The sequence below is a fragment of the Clupea harengus genome, unplaced genomic scaffold (assembly GCF_900700415.2).
Source record: "Clupea harengus unplaced genomic scaffold, Ch_v2.0.2, whole genome shotgun sequence".
Lineage (NCBI taxonomy): Eukaryota > Metazoa > Chordata > Actinopteri > Clupeiformes > Clupeidae > Clupea > Clupea harengus.
In genome coordinates, this window is record NW_024879777.1 from 37,465 (window position 1) to 56,849 (window position 19,385).

General features: G+C 41.3%; 2 protein-coding genes across 3 annotated transcripts; one reads left to right on the plus strand and one right to left on the minus strand.

Moving 5' to 3' along the window:
- Positions 1-350: 350 nt before the first annotated feature.
- On the minus strand, positions 351-9,436 carry sgtb (small glutamine rich tetratricopeptide repeat co-chaperone beta). Its single transcript, XM_042705087.1, has 12 exons — positions 9,339-9,436; positions 8,437-8,541; positions 8,045-8,148; positions 7,578-7,653; positions 7,255-7,354; positions 6,123-6,227; positions 5,651-5,789; positions 5,144-5,206; positions 4,403-4,440; positions 4,149-4,232; positions 1,599-1,718; positions 351-1,182 (listed from the first exon to the last, which is right to left on the minus strand). The coding sequence occupies exons 2-11, from the start codon at positions 8,534-8,536 to the stop codon at positions 1,607-1,609; spliced, it is 921 nt and encodes a 306-aa protein (XP_042561021.1). The 5' UTR covers positions 8,537-8,541; positions 9,339-9,436; the 3' UTR covers positions 351-1,182; positions 1,599-1,606.
- On the plus strand, positions 2,811-18,501 carry nln (neurolysin (metallopeptidase M3 family)). Of its 2 annotated transcripts, none has more exons than XM_042705080.1 (13): positions 2,811-2,842; positions 10,303-10,559; positions 10,943-11,091; positions 13,494-13,598; positions 13,701-13,803; positions 13,910-14,070; positions 15,278-15,413; positions 15,637-16,003; positions 16,310-16,511; positions 16,867-17,053; positions 17,236-17,364; positions 17,798-17,934; positions 18,192-18,501. In XM_042705080.1, the coding sequence occupies exons 1-13, from the start codon at positions 2,817-2,819 to the stop codon at positions 18,339-18,341; spliced, it is 2,109 nt and encodes a 702-aa protein (XP_042561014.1). In that variant the 5' UTR covers positions 2,811-2,816; the 3' UTR covers positions 18,342-18,501. The 2 variants fall into 2 exon arrangements, with proteins under 2 accessions (XP_042561014.1, XP_042561013.1); XM_042705079.1 differs by lacking the exon at positions 2,811-2,842 and adding an exon at positions 9,338-9,572.
- Positions 18,502-19,385: the final 884 nt, after the last annotated feature.

A 19,385-nucleotide genomic window follows, 5' to 3' on the forward strand; every position in this document is an offset into this window, starting at 1 on the left:
CATCCACAGTTATCTCTCTGTTTTGCTAACCCTGGGTCCATTCCACAGGTAAAATACAGGTATTCCTATTTCCTTGCACTGTAGTCTACCCAATTCCCATCTGTGCCCCTCGAACCCTTGATTTTGAAATCATTACCACCCAGCACCACAACCTAACATAAATGTCATGCGCAAGTGAGTACTTGTGTAATTTATGTGATGAGCACATGCGGGTCTGAGAGACATCAAGGGGAATGCAACTAGTTCACAGTCTGGTCTTTGGAAATATTCTGGCAATTTGAACATGAACTAAACTTATGAACTATGACCATGTGTTATCGTTTATGTTAGGACAGAATGCAAAATTCAACTGAGAGTTTGAAGACATTTATTAACATATCTCTGGCAAAACATGACACTGTTTTGTATTCTCAAGCATATTCTTACTCTCCATTTAAATGTCAGATCTAGAGCATGCAAAATCAATAAGGCCGCCACCCGGCATATTAACACTGCTCCAATCATATCAGAGTACTGCTAGTAATGTCACCACAAATATGTCTACTGTTCCCTAAAATGAACAAACTGTCATTGTCATAAAGTGTCGTCAAACGTAACCCTACTTCATACGTACACGTGGGTATACATATAAAGTATTGGTGATTCTATGTAATCAATAGGCACAAAATAATGCTTAATTGTAATAAATGGCGTTAAAAATAAGATGGAAAAACTCTGATGTGCCACAGCCAGCTACAGTCATGAAAAGAGCTGAAGACGTTTTTGCACACTGCCACGAAACAGGAAATGCAACAAACCCAGTCTACCGGTGAATGATGTTTCATTTCTGTGCACACAAAAATAGAAGGGGTCTTATTGTGACACTACACACGGCATCCCAGAATTCAACACAGCAGAGCATTCAACCACAGTCCCTCGCGACTTACACCTTTCATGAGATGTCTCCCATCCGTGCCGATGTGAATGAAGTATGGGGTGGGTGAGAGTGTCAAAATCGGACCGTGATGTCGCTCTCCTGCCCTCTGTTTCTCCCAGAATGCCTCTGGGCTGTCCCCATCTTCCATCTTCCATCTCCCGTGCCTCTCTCGCCCTCTCCACTGGTGATCAGAAAGAAAGGGTGGAGACGGATCGCCTTCGTTTCCTCCACTGGACTTGCACTCTTACTCACTCTCTCATGCACACCTGCGCACAGAGAAGAGGATCTGTTTCAATACAGCTTCATGTACATTTCCATGTCCTCTATTTCTCAGTGAACAGCCCAGTCACTGGAGGCCCCATTATAAAGAGACATAGAGGTTTGACCAGTTGTATTTTGTTAAACATATATTCAAAGCTCATAATTAATGTTCTGTCAGTGCTTAAAATTCTGTGGGTCGGACATTATGACTATAATGTAGTTACATTATCCTTAACTTCTCACTGACCAGGCCACTGATTGGAAGTAATAGTATTTATAATTATGGCAGAAGGGATGACACCATTCTGCCATTGAGTTGGTCAACCAAGTATGTTTCTTCAATTGCATTTCTCATGTATTTTATCTCGCAACCATGCTAAAGCTGTGAGCAAGCCATGTTGGCTGAGGTGTGGCGGCCCACCCTCAGGCTCAGGAGTGTTCCTCTGCGCTGCCACTGAAGGAGCGGCTGCGGATGTGGTTCCTCAGCTGCTCGATCAACTCCGGGTTCTGTTGCTGGATCTGCTGGGCAAACTGCTGGCCTCTGAGACACAAAGACACGGTGGATATGTGAGGACAATTAACACTCAGAAAGCACACACATATGTTCATTACCTTGAGCCACATTAGAGATTCCCATATCTAAAATGCACAATGGTACTAGAAGGTTTATTTTTTTTGATGATGCTTTGCAAGATTTAAAACAGAAAAAAGAGAAGAGTAAAACACTGAATATCAATATAACTACAAGCAGCGATGAGGGGGGCAAAGCAGCCCAGCAGGACATAGTTGCCATGCTTCATGAAATTATGTCAAGGGGCATGACTGTATAAGCACGTTTCATGTCAATTGACCAAAGATTGGCCGAGATATGAGCTTACTTCCTGTTTGGCGACTTCGCTACCGAATTCGATTGGCTGTAACGGACAAATGGTTTAAAAAAGAAAAACTTTTGTGAGTCTTTATCTGAAGATAATCTGTGCCATTTGTGGCAGCTGAAAATGTTTTAAGGTTTTGAATTTGGTCACATTGTGAGTGACCGGCGCGGCCAGCCCACGATTAGGGATGTGGACTTGGAGATGGTGGTTAAAAGAATTGCTGGAGCAGTGGTTCACTTTCTTACATACAAAAAGATTTATTTTCTTTCCAGTTTCTGGATTTAGCAAAAGTACGAATAAGCACAAAACAAAGTACTTTAAACAAAAACAAAGTTTCAATATCACCATGTAGCGTAACAGTGTTACCGTGACAGACAACTCCTCGCAGCAGGAAAGCTGTCCTTCTACCTCCACCCCTTGAATGGCACTGAGCTAGCCTCTTAAGAAGGCCTAGCTATTGCCCCTAATTGGCCTAATAGGGCCAACCCATGAATATGGGGAAGCAAAGCACATTGTGCATCTTATTAACAAAACCATTCATTCATGTTATTATATTCAATTATACATTCAAATAACATATCTCCATATAAATCACTCAAACACCATTTAACCCATTAGCAAATCACCCTACAATGCATAGTTATTACCTAAATGAAATGTGAACACGACAAACACCCCTGTGAAATAATGCCCCGCTCCCTCCACTAGTGACACAATGTAAAAGTGCTATCCAAGCGCGAGCGCGCTTTCGCGTTGGGACCAGTATGTGGAAGCGTGAGAACCAGGAAGTGTGAGTATATGTATCTGAACCAGTTTATGGATGTTATTGCAATGCAAATGGTAAATGGATGAGATGGTGGGTACCCAGTGTGTGTGTGTGTGTGTGTGTGTGTGTGTGTGTGTGTGTGTGTGTGTGTGTGTATATATATATATATATATATATATATATATATATATATATAAGTAGAATTGAACAACAGCAGGTGTATGCAAATATTATGTATGAGTGCTGTATATCGCGGCAGACCAAACAATACACCCATTTGCGGTAAACACCCGACACCATTACAGTCTCACATCGTATAACAAACAAACACCACAAACCCACAAAACACCCAACAACACTCTCAACAATGTTCATGGTTCACATCTTATGCAAACTAGAGGAAGACGCTGTGTTATTGTGGCTGCGTGCGTGTGTGTGTGAGAATGAATGGAGTTAACGTCAATGTCGCATTCGCGGTAAAACAGTGCGGAATGTTCGAAACAGTGAGAAGAAATGTTCAGTTTCTCACACACATGAATTGAATAGGTTGTTATGTCCCAGCCTTGGGATCAAGACATCATCAGACATAACACACACTTTTATAAGACAGGAAGGGGTCATGAAAGCATATACCAAGTTTGGTGTCAACATCAAATAGTTTCTGAGATATGATCTCACTTCCTGTTTGGTGGCTTTGTTGTCGATTTTGAATGGACAAACAGTTTCAAAAATCTAAAATCTATCTGATAACTTTTGAAGTCTGAAGAACATCAAAATACATTTTGGCCTTTGAATTTTTTTTCTTTAAACCTTTCCATAAAATCCAATAAGGTAGCCACATCAATAAGTTTGACAAGACAAGATTGAAAAAAACATTGTGGTCTGTGAAAAATTGTTAAGCTTTATCATAAAATCCAATATGGCGGAAATTGACATCACAGGGTGCATAATCCGTCGGTACCTCGTTTTTTGAAAATACGGCATACAGTTTAAAAGTAACGCGAACAAATGCGCCTCCAACTTTGACCCATTTGTGGTGCTAGAGGGCTCGACGCACAGACATGAACAAGAATCAGGGGACTGTCCCCAATCAGTGTCCCCAATTTCAAAACGTTTTACCATACAATCCTAGGGCCTGCCATAGACTCAAATGGCAAAGGAAGAAAGAAGATCAGGAATATTTATAACAATAAGAAAAGGTAGAAACACAATGGGTGCCTACACAGCTTCGCTGCTTGGCCCCCAGAATGCTGAGGGACAGAACTGATAGGTGTAAATACCGAATAGTGCTGTAAAGCTAGTGTACTACGTTGCAGAACTCCATACTCACGCCTCAATCAGACTGGAGATGTCCGACAGACCACCCACCCCAGCAGCATGGTCTCCCACAGCGTTGGTCATCATTCCTGACATGCTGAATACCACAGAAGGACTTTTAATACACACACACACACCCTCTACCTCTCACACAAACAGGGTTTCTAGGTAAACACTGTTAATCCATTTGGTCTCCAAAACATCCTGTTCGGTGTAATTTAACAACTGTTGGCATCGGCATGCATACACACAGATAAGCACACTTACAGTTGTTGCACCTGTTGGTTGTGCATGACACTTGCAGCCTATAAGGAACAATTATAAAGGCACGTAAAAAACAATTACAGATTTGTAATTTTGAAAAAATGTAAGCCAACACATCAGCTGACAAACCTGAGGCAATGGAAACTTCTATTACAGAAATCTCCGATTGGAAGTTTCTCTGATTACCTCGCCTATCATTCAGAATAGGCTTAAAATAAGAACTTTCACATCATAAGCTAACATACAATACTACATCAAACAGTGTAATCCAAGATGGAGCTATATTGGTAGTCAGAGAAAGTCAGAGGAAGTCCATTTCTGCATTAGCTATGCTCTGCCTGTCTGGCATTCTGTCTGCCAACATTCCACTAGCCCCTCCCCATGCAAAAGCCTGCTAACAATGGCCCATATCCCATTCACTGAAGCCCTGGCAGTCATGTGGAGCACATTGCAAAAATGCCTCATAATGGAAGACCATAAAGTAGGTATGAGAGATCAATGCCCTAGAGATATTTAGGGATGTCTTATTTATGGATACATTATTTATACATTATCCAGTCCCGGTTGCCCTCACTGAACAGTTGATATCTGTTAACAGTTGATATGTTGAATGAACTGCCAAGTAATGTTTAAGATCCATAGTCTTGGACTAGAGTTATGTAACTAAGGCCGTATAAATGTCTCATAACAAAACAACTGATTAGCAGATGGAGCAAGGGTTTTCTGAAGACCATGTATCCTTACCATACTTATGAATGCAGGGTTGTTGATGAGGCTGGCCATGTCAAAACCCAATCCTGTGGCAGTCTGTTTAGGAAAAACAAATCCATGATGATTAGAGTAGAGTATATAGCGATAGTATATAGTCATTTTCAGGACAATATGGCATTCACAGCTTTAGTGATCTTGTATGCTCTTGACCCCATTATATGACATAATGAGGATATTCAGCAAGCAGCCATATATACTAGAACTGACAAATGTATAATCTTTTATATAAAGTTTCCCCTCTGGGGCAAGAATTTTAAAGAATAGCGATAAAGCCACGTGATTTTCTTTGAGGCATTGTGAGCTGAGCTTGATTCTCTTACAATATGACTTATGTTTGATTTTATTTGATAATGCCTTCGTCATAGCTTATAATTATCTTCAAAACTTTACAACCTTTCGGAAACACAACTAGCAATACAGTGTATCGAAATCCAATTAAAATTACTGGAAAAATTGTCGAATTTCAGACAATTAAACTACCTGACTGGACACCTCTTTTTGTTTCTGCTCTGCAATCTTCAGGTTGGACTTGTAGGTGTCGTTTTCTGGGTCGAGCACCAATGCCTTCTTAAAGTAGGCGATAGCTTCTGGATATTTACTCATGGATGTCAAAGCCAGCCTTTACACAGAAAAGAAAATGGAATGACTTTTAAAAAGAAAAACATCTGGGATCTCTTGGGTGTGTTGGTTGTGGGGCTGGTTTAAATCCCCACAGGCCAGGTGCCATTTAAAAACAGGTGAGTCTAGGTAGAGATAGATTGCACAATCGAGACCTAACATTTGACCGTACACATTTAAAACATCTTGTATTTCAATCATAACATGGTCATTAAGCTTAAAAGGGTCCTTTAACTGGTTCCAAAGGAAAAAAAAACCCTTAATTTACAGTTAAATAAAATGTAAGAGGATATCCCACGAAAAGCAATGGCAAATTTCAGTAATCAGGACTTACCCCATTCGCCCGTACGCCTTGCTGTAGGTGGGGTCAATTGCTATGGCTCTCTCACAGTCTACTGTGGCCTCGGTGTAGTGACCCAGTTTACTGTGCGCCGCTGCCCTAAGGAGAGCACAGCCACACACACACACAGATAAGTGCCAGGCCTCCCAAACTGAGAGGGCTGTCTTGGCTTTCACAAAGATGACGGTAAAGCACAAATATTTTTTTGTCTCAGATTGGCCACTGTGGGAGACCCATTTTGGGTGTTGGGGTGCATAGCATGACCCTACAAGGTTCCACAAAGCCAACAAGGTTCCAACATCATTTTCGTACAAAGAGTTTTCCATGCACATATAATGCACATTTATGTTGTAAGCATATGTGAAATTCGCAAATTCACTCACTCAGACCCATACTAACCATACAATACAAGATAAACTAATGTAATTTGCAGCTACATCCTAACTACTTCTATACAGCCCCTTTCAGATATGAAAATGACTGTATCAGATAAAAACAACAGAGAATGGATGGCAAATTTTCACTCCCACTCAGCCTTCTACAACGGTAAAGTCATGGGTGTCAAGTACTCCCACCTGACCGTATAACCCCTTTCACATACGAAATATGTTAATGTATCAGGTAAAAACAACATGGCATATATAACAACACTCATCTCAGTTTTCCATAACAGCACAGTCACTGGTGTTGTGTATTCCCACCTGATTGTTTTGAAATACTACAGAGCACAAACCACCGCGAGACGTGTAAAACAGGCGAGAGCGGACCAACTCCCACTGGAGCCGTAGCAGAAGATTGTCCCTAATGTTAATAGGTTACCAGGGGACAGATAAATGGTTCAACTTTCCCGTATTTCTCCCATTCCCACACAACACCATCATCATCATAGCTTTCAGTGTGAGTGGGAACAGGGTATATCCTTATATTGCAGAGAAATTGAGCGCTCTATGTAGACCCACTCTATGTACACATACAGTCCTTGCTTCAAGTATTTTCTCCTTTTTACCTCTTCTCCTTTCCCTCTTTCTGAACTCCATGCCATGCACTCAATTATGCACTACTTATAATAACATGGGGTCAAAAAGCCAAATGACCTCTGCCCTGCACAGAGCAGAGTTCACAGCACCTGTTACAGTAGTAAACAGCATTTCTTTGGTCCAGGTCAATGGCTTTTGTGTAGCAGTCCAGAGCAGAGGTGTAGTTCTCCTCCTTCATGTGATTGTTACCTGCAGGGTAAGATATGAACGGCAACAATATGACTTTGTCTGGCTTTTGTAAAATCAGCTGCTGCTGTTTCTCAAACTGACATATGTTTTTATTATTACAAATACTTATTCTTCATTGAAATTTGAAACAGCTGTATTTGAAGCGATGTTAGAGATGCTTCCAAAATCTAGCTTGACAGAAGGACTATTAACTCGAGATTAAAAATACACAAGCAGCTCTTACCTTCATTTTTCAACTGCTCTGCCCTCTCTATATCCTCTGGGAGAGGGGAGGTTTCTGGGGCGGTCAGATTGTCATTCTGAGAGAGCAGGAAGAAGACAGTCACCATCCGTCATCAATTTCCCCAGGAAACCTCCTAGCATGGGGCATGGCCTGTCACCAGTGACTTAGTAACTGTAAGTGCTCTGTCCCTGCCCCTTATATCACAACTCTGCTACTACTGGTTTATCACTGGTTCATCGCTGACTTTCAAGGAAGTGGCATCGTTGATCCTTGCTCAGGAGGAATATCCTGCCCTTGACATGGTGTCACACCATGCCTTAGTGGTCAATAAGGCGGCTTAATTAAAGTGGCTTTATTTAAACCATAGAGTGTACACCTGCCTTTACCTACCAGTATCTACAACCAACGATGCACTTGTTATCACAGACACAGACACGTAAGATACTGTTAAGTCTAATCCAGCCCACCTTGAGCAGGGAATTGAGGAAGATCTCAGTCAGAGGTTGAGGAGCAGCCAAGTGACACTCGCTGGGGCTGATCTTAAATGTGGTCTCCAAGCATTGTATTGCAACTATGAGCAAGAACAGACAGTAGCAGCATTCAATCATTTATCCACATCCATATGCAGTGAAGTGAAGGACTGCTTTGTATCAAGCTGTTTTAACAGGCTTCAGTGGTTGTGTGTCCTGAGCATTGAATCCATAATATTAGAGAACTTACTAGACTACACAAGCATCAAGTAGCATCTTTTCTATCTCATAACACAATTCCATTGCTATCTTTTAAACACAGATTGGTGTTTATACAAGTTGTTTACCACACCTTTTATGTGAGTAACTCAAGGGAGACGCTGGCATACCTTCGAGGCTTTCCTGCTCATCAGAGCTGAGAGACCCCTGGTGTGTTTGTTCTCTGAGGAACTGCACGATGGAGAATGCCAAGCGCTTTTCCACAGACATACTCACTGTGGAGACAAAGGAACGCATCAGGGTCCTATATTGAAAAAAGTTACTTCTGGCTTATTACAGTATAGTCTGTCTATGACAACCTGCAATAACACAAGTGAAGTGATAGTGAATGATAACTTAATATCTCCACCGACCTTTCTCTCCGAATAAGTTGTAGGCTATCTAAAAGTATAATATGCCACCATCATCTTCTTAATCGATAGTGTCTAGCACTAAAGTCAGCAAAGACCATATGGTTAACTCTGTAGGACAAGGCTGTCAAAGTTTAAGGGCTTGCCCTCGATTTAGGGTTTTGATGTAAATTCTTTAGATGACATCAAGTACGACATAAAACAGATTAACATCGATGCACTAATTACATAATCGAGATCAGACGGCATCACCCTCGGAGCCGGAGTCTACGCGGGGATCGCTTCATCTCATGCGTGCAGCCCACAATAACACACGTTGTGTTGTACGTATGGTGCAGCACAAACTGTGATGTAATACCAATATGGGAGTCAGTATAGGCTATGGTGTACTATTAGCATTTCAGTCTGCGCCCTCTTTTCTTTTCTGGGACGTCACCAGATTTAATCAAACGCACGTAGCCACTCAACGAATATAGGAAACGTCTTTCAATTTATGATTATACAGCATGTCGCTATAATGACCGCAAGACAAGTCATTGCTTTATCCTATGATATGAGAATCAGAGGCGGGTCCCGAATTTCCCGAATCTAAGCTGCATGGCACAAATCGGTAAAAAATAAGATTGTGTACAAGGATGCTATGGGGGCGCCCGCCCACCTACCTGGAATGTTTTGCAGCTGTCGGCTGTCACACCGTCATGAAACTTCGGTCCAGATCGATGCTCCCTCAAGCGCCTGCGCATACTCAACGGAAGTGAACCTGAGAGATACACAGGCGAGTCTGCTCCACAGTAAACGAAGGACGCTAAGTTAACCTGTTTGCACGAAAAAATCGCATGATACTCTTGGCATGTGATGTTTTCTCTCAGCATTTTAGTATGTCGCAGGGGAAACAGGTAACTGACTTCTGCCATTAATTCCGTCCCTGTTTATTCTTGATCAGATGTGTGTGACTGCGAGCCTTAAGACCAAGAGGGACACTTAAATTAACCGCTGTGTGAATTATGACTCTTGGCATTTAGTCAGGCATACCATGCCCGCAAGAGAGCGTCAGGTTTTATAAATCCAATTAGATTTTATGCTTTGCGTTTATTAAACGTCTATCGTTAACGGATCAAATAGACATATTTGCTTTTACAAGTGTTCACGATAGTAGCATGTGATTTTTGTGACCTGGAGTGATATTGAGAAGCCCACAGTGTCACTCTTGAGTAACATTGGTCCTGGGGGAAAAGTTTCATAGCCTATCCATCATTAGCACAGAAACTATTCGCAGTATGTCTCTGGCCCGCAGGATCGAATTTCTAGATCGGGGGTGTGATTTTCTGGTATTTATCACTTGTTTATTTAAGAACCCCTGGGTCGTGACTGAGCGTGCTTGCGTGGGTCTTCAGATAGCCTTGAGAACTCATAGCCAGAAAAGCCTTGAACCAGTTCTTGATATATTTTCAACAGCTAATAGCTGAACACTGGCCATTACTGTTGTTACTACGCTAATAAAAAAATATTGGAGTGGAGACTATGTCATTGTATGAATAGTTACTTATTTTGACTCAGTCCGTTTATAAAACTGATTTAGGGTCATAAAGGTGTGGATTACGGATGTCATTTGCTTTATTCCTTCAGGATCTTGCATGCCAGGTCGCGTGTGGCCATGACCCTTCAGAATGGACTGGTGATTTCAGCAAAAAGCTGCTCAGACTCTGCTGACAACAAGAACAATCTGAGATGGGATCTAACCCCTGCACTGATCCAGGAACAGACAGAGAGGCTGATTCAGAGAGTCCGACAGGATTTTGACACCATTGGAGCTCTGGATGTTAGTAAAGTCACCATTGAAAATACTCTGAAGCCCCTGGCCGATGCAAAGTTACACTATGCCTGTGAGTATGATCCTTTGTGGGCATTCAGTTTACATACAGTCCAGAAAACAAATTTGTGTCCTTGTCATGTGTGGACTTTATGTGGGCAATCAATAAAACTGATTTCTAGACCTACCGTGATCATTATTTTGAAAGCACACTGAAAAGGCAGAGCTTCCCTTGTGTTGCTATGCATTTTTCAGGCCCTGGGAAACTCAGGAGTCGAGGCACAGTGATGTTGGGGAAATCTCTCTCTTATCATTATTGTTGCTCTAGAAAACACTTAATTTATGTACTTTACTAATACTTTACACAAAAGAAAAGCTTTGGGACCAAACATTTATATCTCTTGTGACCTCCAAGATTGTTCCAGTCGATCTCACAGATAAACCTGTACTCCTTAGCATCCCGACACGTCTTGGACTTCCCCCAGTTCGTATCTGCATGCAAAGATATCCGCTCGGCGAGCACGGAGGCAGACAAGCGGCTGGCTGACTTTGATGTGGAGTTGAGCATGAGGGAGGACATCTTCCAGAGGCTCATTGTTCTGCAGGTAATGTGTCACAGTCTCTTTTACAGAGAGGAGACACTCAGTGCGTTTCCATGATGGTATCAATTCGAATCTTGCTTTAGTCGGACTATGCTATTTTTTGGGGCAACTGCTATTATCCTAATATACATGGCAGTGAATAAATCGAATCATTGGCCGAAAGCATGTCATATCCGATACGATAGGTGCCGCTGTTTTCATTACAACTAGTGGTGATCCAGCCATTTCCGCTTGACCTCTTCACCACTACCAACAACAACAACAGTTGATTGAGCATGAATCGCGTCTGTTCATCGGTCCAGAAATGCGTGTTGCCTCTTGGGTTGTCCATCGCGTTGTTTGTTTGTTTCTGCTGGGCCGACGTGTTTATAAGTTACATTATTCAAAGGTGAAAGATAAAAGGTGAGTCTGCAGTTTCCCCATTGTAATAAATATGCTTTCATGATATTTTTTTTTTCTTCTCGCGTAGCAGAAGGTACGCACAGTGCGTACAGCCGTACGGCTGCAGGCGCCACTGGAACTCTGTGCAATTAATACAATACAATATTTAATAGGCTAATTGATACAATATCTCCTCATTTGAGTGTGGTTGTTTGAGTGCAATGGGAGTGTATGATTGTTGGTGTCTATAAAGGAAGGCATTGCTCCACCTGTCATGCATGCGCAAAGACGCAAAGTCCAGTTCCTAATCCAATTCACCGTTTATATGCCGCGATGTCCGAATTATCAACTGAGATCGTAGTCGGACCGCAATTATTCGAACAAAGGTGTTTACATGAAAGGGATCATTCTATTTCAGTCCGATTAAGCCAGTAATTGGAATGCATGTAACCACGGTCAATGAGTAGGGTCAGGTCTTGTGACTCAGTCCAGGTGTAATGTTTAAAGATTTTATGCATGTACATTTTTAGGTCCCGAATATATAAACAAATGCAATACAAGAACTAAGCCAGAAATAATAATTAACAGAAGTAACAGTGTTGTGCCATGCCTTCTGAAATACATGGTCTTACATCATTGTCATATACATTAAGGAATTTAAGGATTTGTCTCTGGATCTTTCCTGGCCTCTAATCAGGAACTGAAATGGTCCAACAACATCCAAAAAGAATGTCACACCTATTCAAGTCTATTCAGTTGAACATGGTCTATTGAGACACGAAAAGACCCTACTTAGTCCAGGGTATGTCACTATGACTGTGCTGCGATGTTAAAAGTTATTATGCTGATGTTAAACGTTTGTTCCAGAGTATTTATTGTCTGTATTGCCACTTTGATTGAGCTGTGGATATGGGTGCAGATGAAGTCTTCACTGTCATGAGAGGGAAGGAGCTGGTACTTGTGCCCCCTCTCTGCATGTGGTCATGTGATCAGGAGAGTTCCTGTGTCTGGCAGAGGGTCAGGCTTGGCAGATGACGGAAGAACAGTAGCCAACTATTCTCTCCACCAGTGGCTGGAGAGAAGCAGGCTATTTCAGAGCTGTGCGCACTGTGCCCATGTCACTGGGCTTGAACAGTTGAGTTTCAAAAACAGATCAAATTTTTGCATTGGAAAATCTAATAATTTGATTAACAGATGTTGTGAGATGCTATAGTGGCAGACTGTGCTAGATTCAGTTTTAAAGGTCTGTACCTATATTTATGTTTTTCCTAAATATATTTATGTTCAGTGAGGTTACTGTGAAAAAGCTTTTGAGAAGTTACTGACAACAACAACAACAACAACAACAACAACAACAACATAGTCAAATGTCTGTCCATCCTAATTTGCTGGAACAGTCAAGCACTGAATACGCATTTCTCTTGGGAACATCACATGCCTATAGTTGTGATTAGAAACACACGAGTCATCCATGTTCTGAACTAAATGTATCTTTGATGTTGAATCATGGCCAATGTTTCATGTTGTGGTAACAACTCTTCAGAAAATAGCACTTCTGTTCTTTGCGGTCATCTCGAGGCTGAACTGTAACAGCTCCAATGAGGAGATTCACCTGCAAAATCCGGCAGTCGTCTTCCCAGCAAATCACATTCATTTTTGTCACGGTTACTAAAACACCTCTTTTGACATATTGATACTTCCTTCTCCAAACAAGGAACGTAACATCTTTTTTTCGGAGAGAGATGTTTGTTGCGAACGAGTTGCATTACAGAGCTGTTCAGCAAACTGTTCAGCATTTAACTAGATTCATAAAAAGCAAAAAAGAAAAGTTTTGTTTAAACAGAAAGAATGTTTTCCAATACAAACGATATAATTGTAATAAATATTTATATTTACATGATGGCAGTTTTGTAACCTTTGTCTTCTGGTATTATCACTCCAAGGATCTCTATGCAGCTTTTGTTATTAGTACATGTCTGTGCCTCTGGTTAAAACAGACACAGAACTAATATGCTATTTTGTAGGAGAAGAAGCTAAATGGCCTCTCATCAGAGACAGAGCGATTTGTAGAGAGACTGATCACACTGGGGAAGAGGAATGGGCTGCATTTATCAAAGGAGACCCAGGAGGTGAGTGCATTGACAAGGCTCACGGTATGCACACAGTATGCTCACGATATTACTTACCCACTGAATAATTGGGAAAACTCTAAAAATGTCTTCTTTGTTTAGGAGATTACATCCATATCTAAAACGATAAGTGAATTATCAATTGACTTCAGTAGTAATCTTAATGAAGACAATACCTGCCTGTCGTTCACTGAAGAAGAATTGGGTAAGTACTTTAAATAAGTATATATATATATCTTTATCTCTCTCCATTTCTTTTTTTCTGTCTGTCTCTCTCTAATTGTTTTATTCTTCATGCTGTGTCATATGAGGTGGTCTGGCTGAAAGCTACATGAACGGTCTAAACAGACTCGAAGACGGCCGTTTCAAAGTCACTCTAGCGTATCCCCACTACTATCCGCTAATGAAAAGGTGTCACGTCCCGGAAACCAGACGCAAGATGGAGGAGGCTTTCCACAGCCGCTGTAAGGAGGTAAAGGCTGCAATTACATTGATGCTGTCTGTTTCATACAGTGCCCTCCAGAATTATTGGCACCATTATTTATATATGAGTCACAAAGGCTGATGAAAATGCCCCTCATTTTGTATCAAATGTTGTCTTAACTCAGCAAATACAGAAAATATATTATTTACCACAAGAAAAAAGTAATGTAATGTAATATCTTATATAAGACTTGTTAGACACAGAAGAAGGGATTTTTGATCATTCCTCAATGCAGAATCTCTCAAGGTTGGTCTTTGCTTGTGCAATCTTTCCTTTACCTACAAGTTTTCAATTGGATTTAGATCAGGGGACTGGGATGGCCATGGCAAAAGCTTGATTTTCAAAAGCTTTTGAATTTTTGAGTGGATTTTGATGTGTGCTTTGGATCGTTGTCCTGCAAGAAGACCCAGCAACAACTGAGTTTTAGCTTCTTGGCAGAGGCAGCCAGATTTTCATTTAAAATAAACTTAACATCTATAATGCCATGTATGCGAACAATACTACCATAGCCTTTGGGGGAGAAACAGCCCCAGTTTGTTGGCATGGAAGTGATATCATATATATAGTACCAAATTCTGAAATCCTGAAACTGTGGTCTTGGGAGATTGTTTTACTTCTCTGACCATCCTCCTCGCTGTGGCTGGTGACAAAATAACCTTGCTTCCTCTTCCAGGCTGGTTCATGGTAGCTTCTTAGTAGCTTCTTTTCAGTATCCATTCCCTGATTTGTGCAAGTCAACACACTTTTGTCTTTTTTGAATGGAATGTTCTTGAATCTTTCCCATGGTGATGGGTGACTATGGGATTTGTGTTTTATACCACAATAAAACAGGAAATCGTTGATGATTTTCTTAGACGTAGGCCAAACTACGTTGAAAATATGTGGGATCATACTTCATTTACATTTCCTCAATTTTTCAATAATTGTGACATGATTTTGTTTTAAAATTTTAAATGTTTCACTATTAGTTGTTTTATTCTCAAACTAAACTTACCTCAAATAAAGGCAAGATATTTGTCTATTTTCAATATAAGATTAAGATTAATAACTGAAAAGCGATTTTTTTTTTATAAGCCTTTTCAATAATCTTTAACAAGGGTGCCAATGATTCTGGAGAACTCTGTAAATTACTTCTGGAGATGAAACCGTGGAGGGGTGTGTGTGTGTGTGACGTGACTGTCTGGCTGTCTTATAGGAAAACACACCTATCCTGGAGAGGCTGATTGAACTACGAGCCAAAATGGCCAAGATGCTTGGCTTTAAGACCCATGCAGACTATGTGCTGGAGATGAACATGGCCAAGAGTTCAAGTGTAGTAGCACGCTTCCTAGGTATGTGGTGCTTTGGCCTTCACGTAATGCTGTTGTTTCCTTGTGTAAAAGCATCTATGAATGGGTATGAATAATATGTTATGAATGGATGGTGCGGTTTATTGCTATTTGTATTGTGTATCCGTTTCTGCATATAAATCTCTTGTGTCATCTGTGTGTGTGTCATTCTGTGTGTGGAGGAATTGGTGTTGTTTTTTAAGCATTTTTTGTGTTTTCACTTCAGATGAGTTTCATGAGAAGTTGAAGCCACTTGGTGTACAGGAGAGGAAGGTCATCCTGTCACTCAAACAGAAAGAGTGCAAGAGGCGGGGCCTCAACTTTGACGGACAGATCCATGCCTGGGACATGCCTTACTATATGAACCAGGTGGAGCAGGTGAAGTTTTCTGTGGACAAGGACAAGCTGATCGAGTACTTCCCACTTGAGGTGGTAAAGGAAGGGCTTCTAGGAATATACCAGGACCTGCTTGGCCTGACCTTCTGCCAGGTGAAACATGCCCATGTGTGGCATGACAGCGTCAGCCTCTACTCTGTGCTGGACAGCACCACTGGAGAGAAGATTGGACAGTTCTACCTGGACCTGCACCCCAGGTACTGCACAAACAACTTCACTACCACAGACCGGTAGATACTAGCAAGAAATCAAAGGTATTTTATTTAGGTGTGGGTGTGGGGATCTTTACATGGTGCCAACATCACAATATTTTTCTATGTGATGGTGGATGTTGGTGCAATGCATCTTGTGAAGATCCCGTCATATGTACAATTAATGACGAGCAGATTTGATCATACATTCACCATTACATATATCATTCCACTTGAGTAGTTTGCCATGAAATGTATCGTCTTTTAGAGATCACGTCAATGTGATGATGACTTAGTTTGCTTTGTCTATAGAGTGGGGAAGTATGGACACGCTGCCTGTTTCGGTCTGCAGCCAGGCTGCCAGGGGCCTGATGGGAAGCGCATGATACCAGTGGCGGCTATGGTGGCCAACTTCACCAAACCAACTGACGCCTTCCCCTCGCTGATGCAGCACCATGAAGTGGAGACCTTCTTCCACGAGTTTGGCCACGTCATGCATGAGCTCTGCTCCAGGGTGAGCCTCCAGCCAAAGTCTGGCAAGATATTAAGGTCACCGGATTCAGGAACAGGGAAAGCTTGCACTTTTCAAGCTCTCAAAATACACTCCTGCATTTTGAGTCAAGGAGTCTGCCTTGTGTTTACATGATGTTACGTTCTCTGAGGTATGGCTAAGAAGTTCTTAATGGTCATGCATGCATTCACTTCCCAGGAAAGAAACTATGGATTTTACTGTGGATATCAATAAATATGAAGTTTATAATATGTGTATTCTTTCACTCTTAGAAAATGTTTACATTATTAAATGACTTTTAGTGATCTTGTAATATAAGTTTTCTCAGCGGATGGCTTCTGACCTTTGACCTTTGTAGACTCAGTATGCGGAGTTCAGCGGGACCTTGGTGGAAACGGACTTTGTGGAGGTTCCCTCTCAGATGCTGGAGAACTGGGTGTGGGAACGAGAGCCGCTGCACCGCATGTCTCGCCACTACAGGGATGGCAGCCCCATTCCAGACCGCCTGCTGGACAAGCTGATCGCCTCCCGGGTCGCCAACACTGGTGACTCATATTATCATATGTGTCTGTGGTCATTTTAGAAATGACAGTTTGACAGTTTTTTTTTTTTTTTAAACAAACACTCTGTTTGTCCACTGGATGGTTAACCTCAATATGCGACTTCATTGAAAAATACTGTCAAATGCTCAATATTGACACCTGTGTGGTGTGTCTGTTGTCTGCAGGTCTGATGAATCTGAGGCAGGTTGTGCTCAGTAAATTGGACCAGTCCCTCCACACTAAACCCCAGGCGGACACGGCCCAGGAATTTGCCAAGCACTGCCAAGACATCCTGGGCATCCCTGCAACACCAGGTATTCAGTTACAGTCTCTGGTGACCATCAGATGTCATCAGGATGTTATGGTATAAAGCTCACACTTTGAGGTTTGCACAGGCCATACAGTGAATGACTCTTAGTAAAGATCTCTGTTAATATGTGTGTAATGCATGATTTGCGATTCATGGTGGGCTTAACTGTGATAAACCGCTACATGCTATGTACTCTGAGGTTTTTCGTTCACGGACTTTGATGTTGTTTAGCCCATCACAAGCACTTTTCAGGGCAATTACACATACCCAGCTTTATTCAGCAGTGATGTCTCTGTTCCATGCAGAGTGAATATCGCCCCCTACAGGATCATTTATTTTGAGGGTGTGCAGATGCCTATACTTATCCATGCTTGTGAATATTCCTGACATTAATGTGTAGCACCTGTTTGTTTCCTGCCGGCCTTACTTCTCTACAGGCACAAACATGACTGCCAGCTTCAGCCATCTGGCAGGGGGTTATGATGGTCAATACTATGGCTACTTATGGAGTGAGGTCTACTCCATGGACATCTACTTCAGTCGATTCAGAAAGGAGGGCATCATGAACCCTAAGGTATCACGAGCCTCAGTACACTTTCATAACTTTTCACCGTTTTCAAAGTGTGCTGTATGTGTGTGTCTTTACAGATTTGGATCAAACAGCATAAATATGCCTACTATCATCTGTCTTATTATGCTGAGAATTATTTTGTTACAAATTGTCCTGTGTTTTTTTCTTCCTCTTTTGTCATCAGTCTCAGCAATTAATATTGATTGTGCTGCAGTAGAGCTATAGTGTCGAGATGCTAAAGAACCTCTCCTGATGTGTAGGTTGGGATGGAGTACAGAAAGGTGATTCTGGAAGCAGGCGGCTCAAGAGACGGGGCTGTCATGTTGAAAACCTTTCTCGGCCGTGAACCACGCCAGGATGCTTTCTTTTACTGCAAAGGACTAACAAAACATGTGAACGGCTGTGTTTGATCTTGTCTTCCATCATTGTTTAGAAAATGTGATTTACCATACAGAGTTACAATTTCATGTGAAACAAAGCTTTTTATTGGAATGATTGTTTTCATTTTACATCAGTCAGATCCATGTGACAATATGGGCTCTCCAAGTTATAAATCTCTCTTAAAATCTTTTATATGACTGATATTTAACAAACAAACTTCTACACACAAAAAAATAAACGCTTGAGCAAAGAAAACAAACAAGGCTTCTTAAAACGGAATAAGCCAAGTACAGATGTATAACCCCTCAGGGAAAATACGTAATTCAAATACGTAAGTCCAGGTCTGTTTGACTTCGACTTTGACTTTGACTAGGTGGCAAGACTCTCTCCTCTTTTTGTGTGGTGATGGTTACATTAATTCCTGGCCATGGGAATAAGCATTCACTTAGATGAAACAGCCCCACACCTACCACTGTTATACATCCACATCTCATATATATATATATATATTTAAGATCCTATATTAATCAGTTACACACACCAGAAGACTTCACGTGGAAACATTTGCAGTTGTACATGTACATAACTTTTTCATACACTAGGGGGAGACAAACTTCACTAAAACAACTCGGCTCTGTTGACCACGGGGAATTTTTTTTTTTTTTCACCACCTTTGAAATCGCGTACAGTATCAGGCAGAATATCCAGCAGAGTGATTAATACATCGTTTATTCACCCGTGAGTTACTTTTCTTCGTTACATAATCAACACATTCAGTACATGGATAACAAATGGGATAATTGTCTTTTGTTTGCCCTTGGGATTATACTTCACATAATTTCCCCACGAAATGTAATCCGATTCGACAACCTCAGACGAATTCCACCTCAGACGAATTCCTCTCTTCGTTAAATCGATAGAAATTGATGTTGACGTTCTGCGGTAATTCGACATACAGCCTCGTAGAAATATCAACTTTAGGTCTATTTTAGTATCGCCAAAAACAATTGACTAGGTTACACAGTCTAAGATCCATTATGTTCTGTTATCCACGTGATAGATTGGTGTGTTGC

Coding starts and splice junctions, on each gene's coding strand:
- nln (XM_042705079.1), top strand. CDS start 9,532: ATGTTTTCTCTCAGCATTTTAGTATGTCGCAGGGGAAACAG. Junction 14,071..15,277: donor TCCACAGCCGCTGTAAGGAG/GTAAAGGCTGCA, acceptor GCTGTCTTATAG/GAAAACACACCTATCCTGGA. Junction 17,365..17,797: donor GGGCATCCCTGCAACACCAG/GTATTCAGTTAC, acceptor ACTTCTCTACAG/GCACAAACATGACTGCCAGC.
- sgtb (XM_042705087.1), bottom strand. CDS start 8,536: ATGTCTGTGGAAAAGCGCTTGGCATTCTCCATCGTGCAGTTCCTCAGA. Junction 6,228..7,254: donor GCTGTTTACTACTGTAACAG/GTGCTGTGAACT, acceptor TGCTCTCCTTAG/GGCAGCGGCGCACAGTAAAC. Junction 1,719..4,148: donor ATCTCCAGTCTGATTGAGGC/GTGAGTATGGAG, acceptor TTTGTGTCTCAG/AGGCCAGCAGTTTGCCCAGC.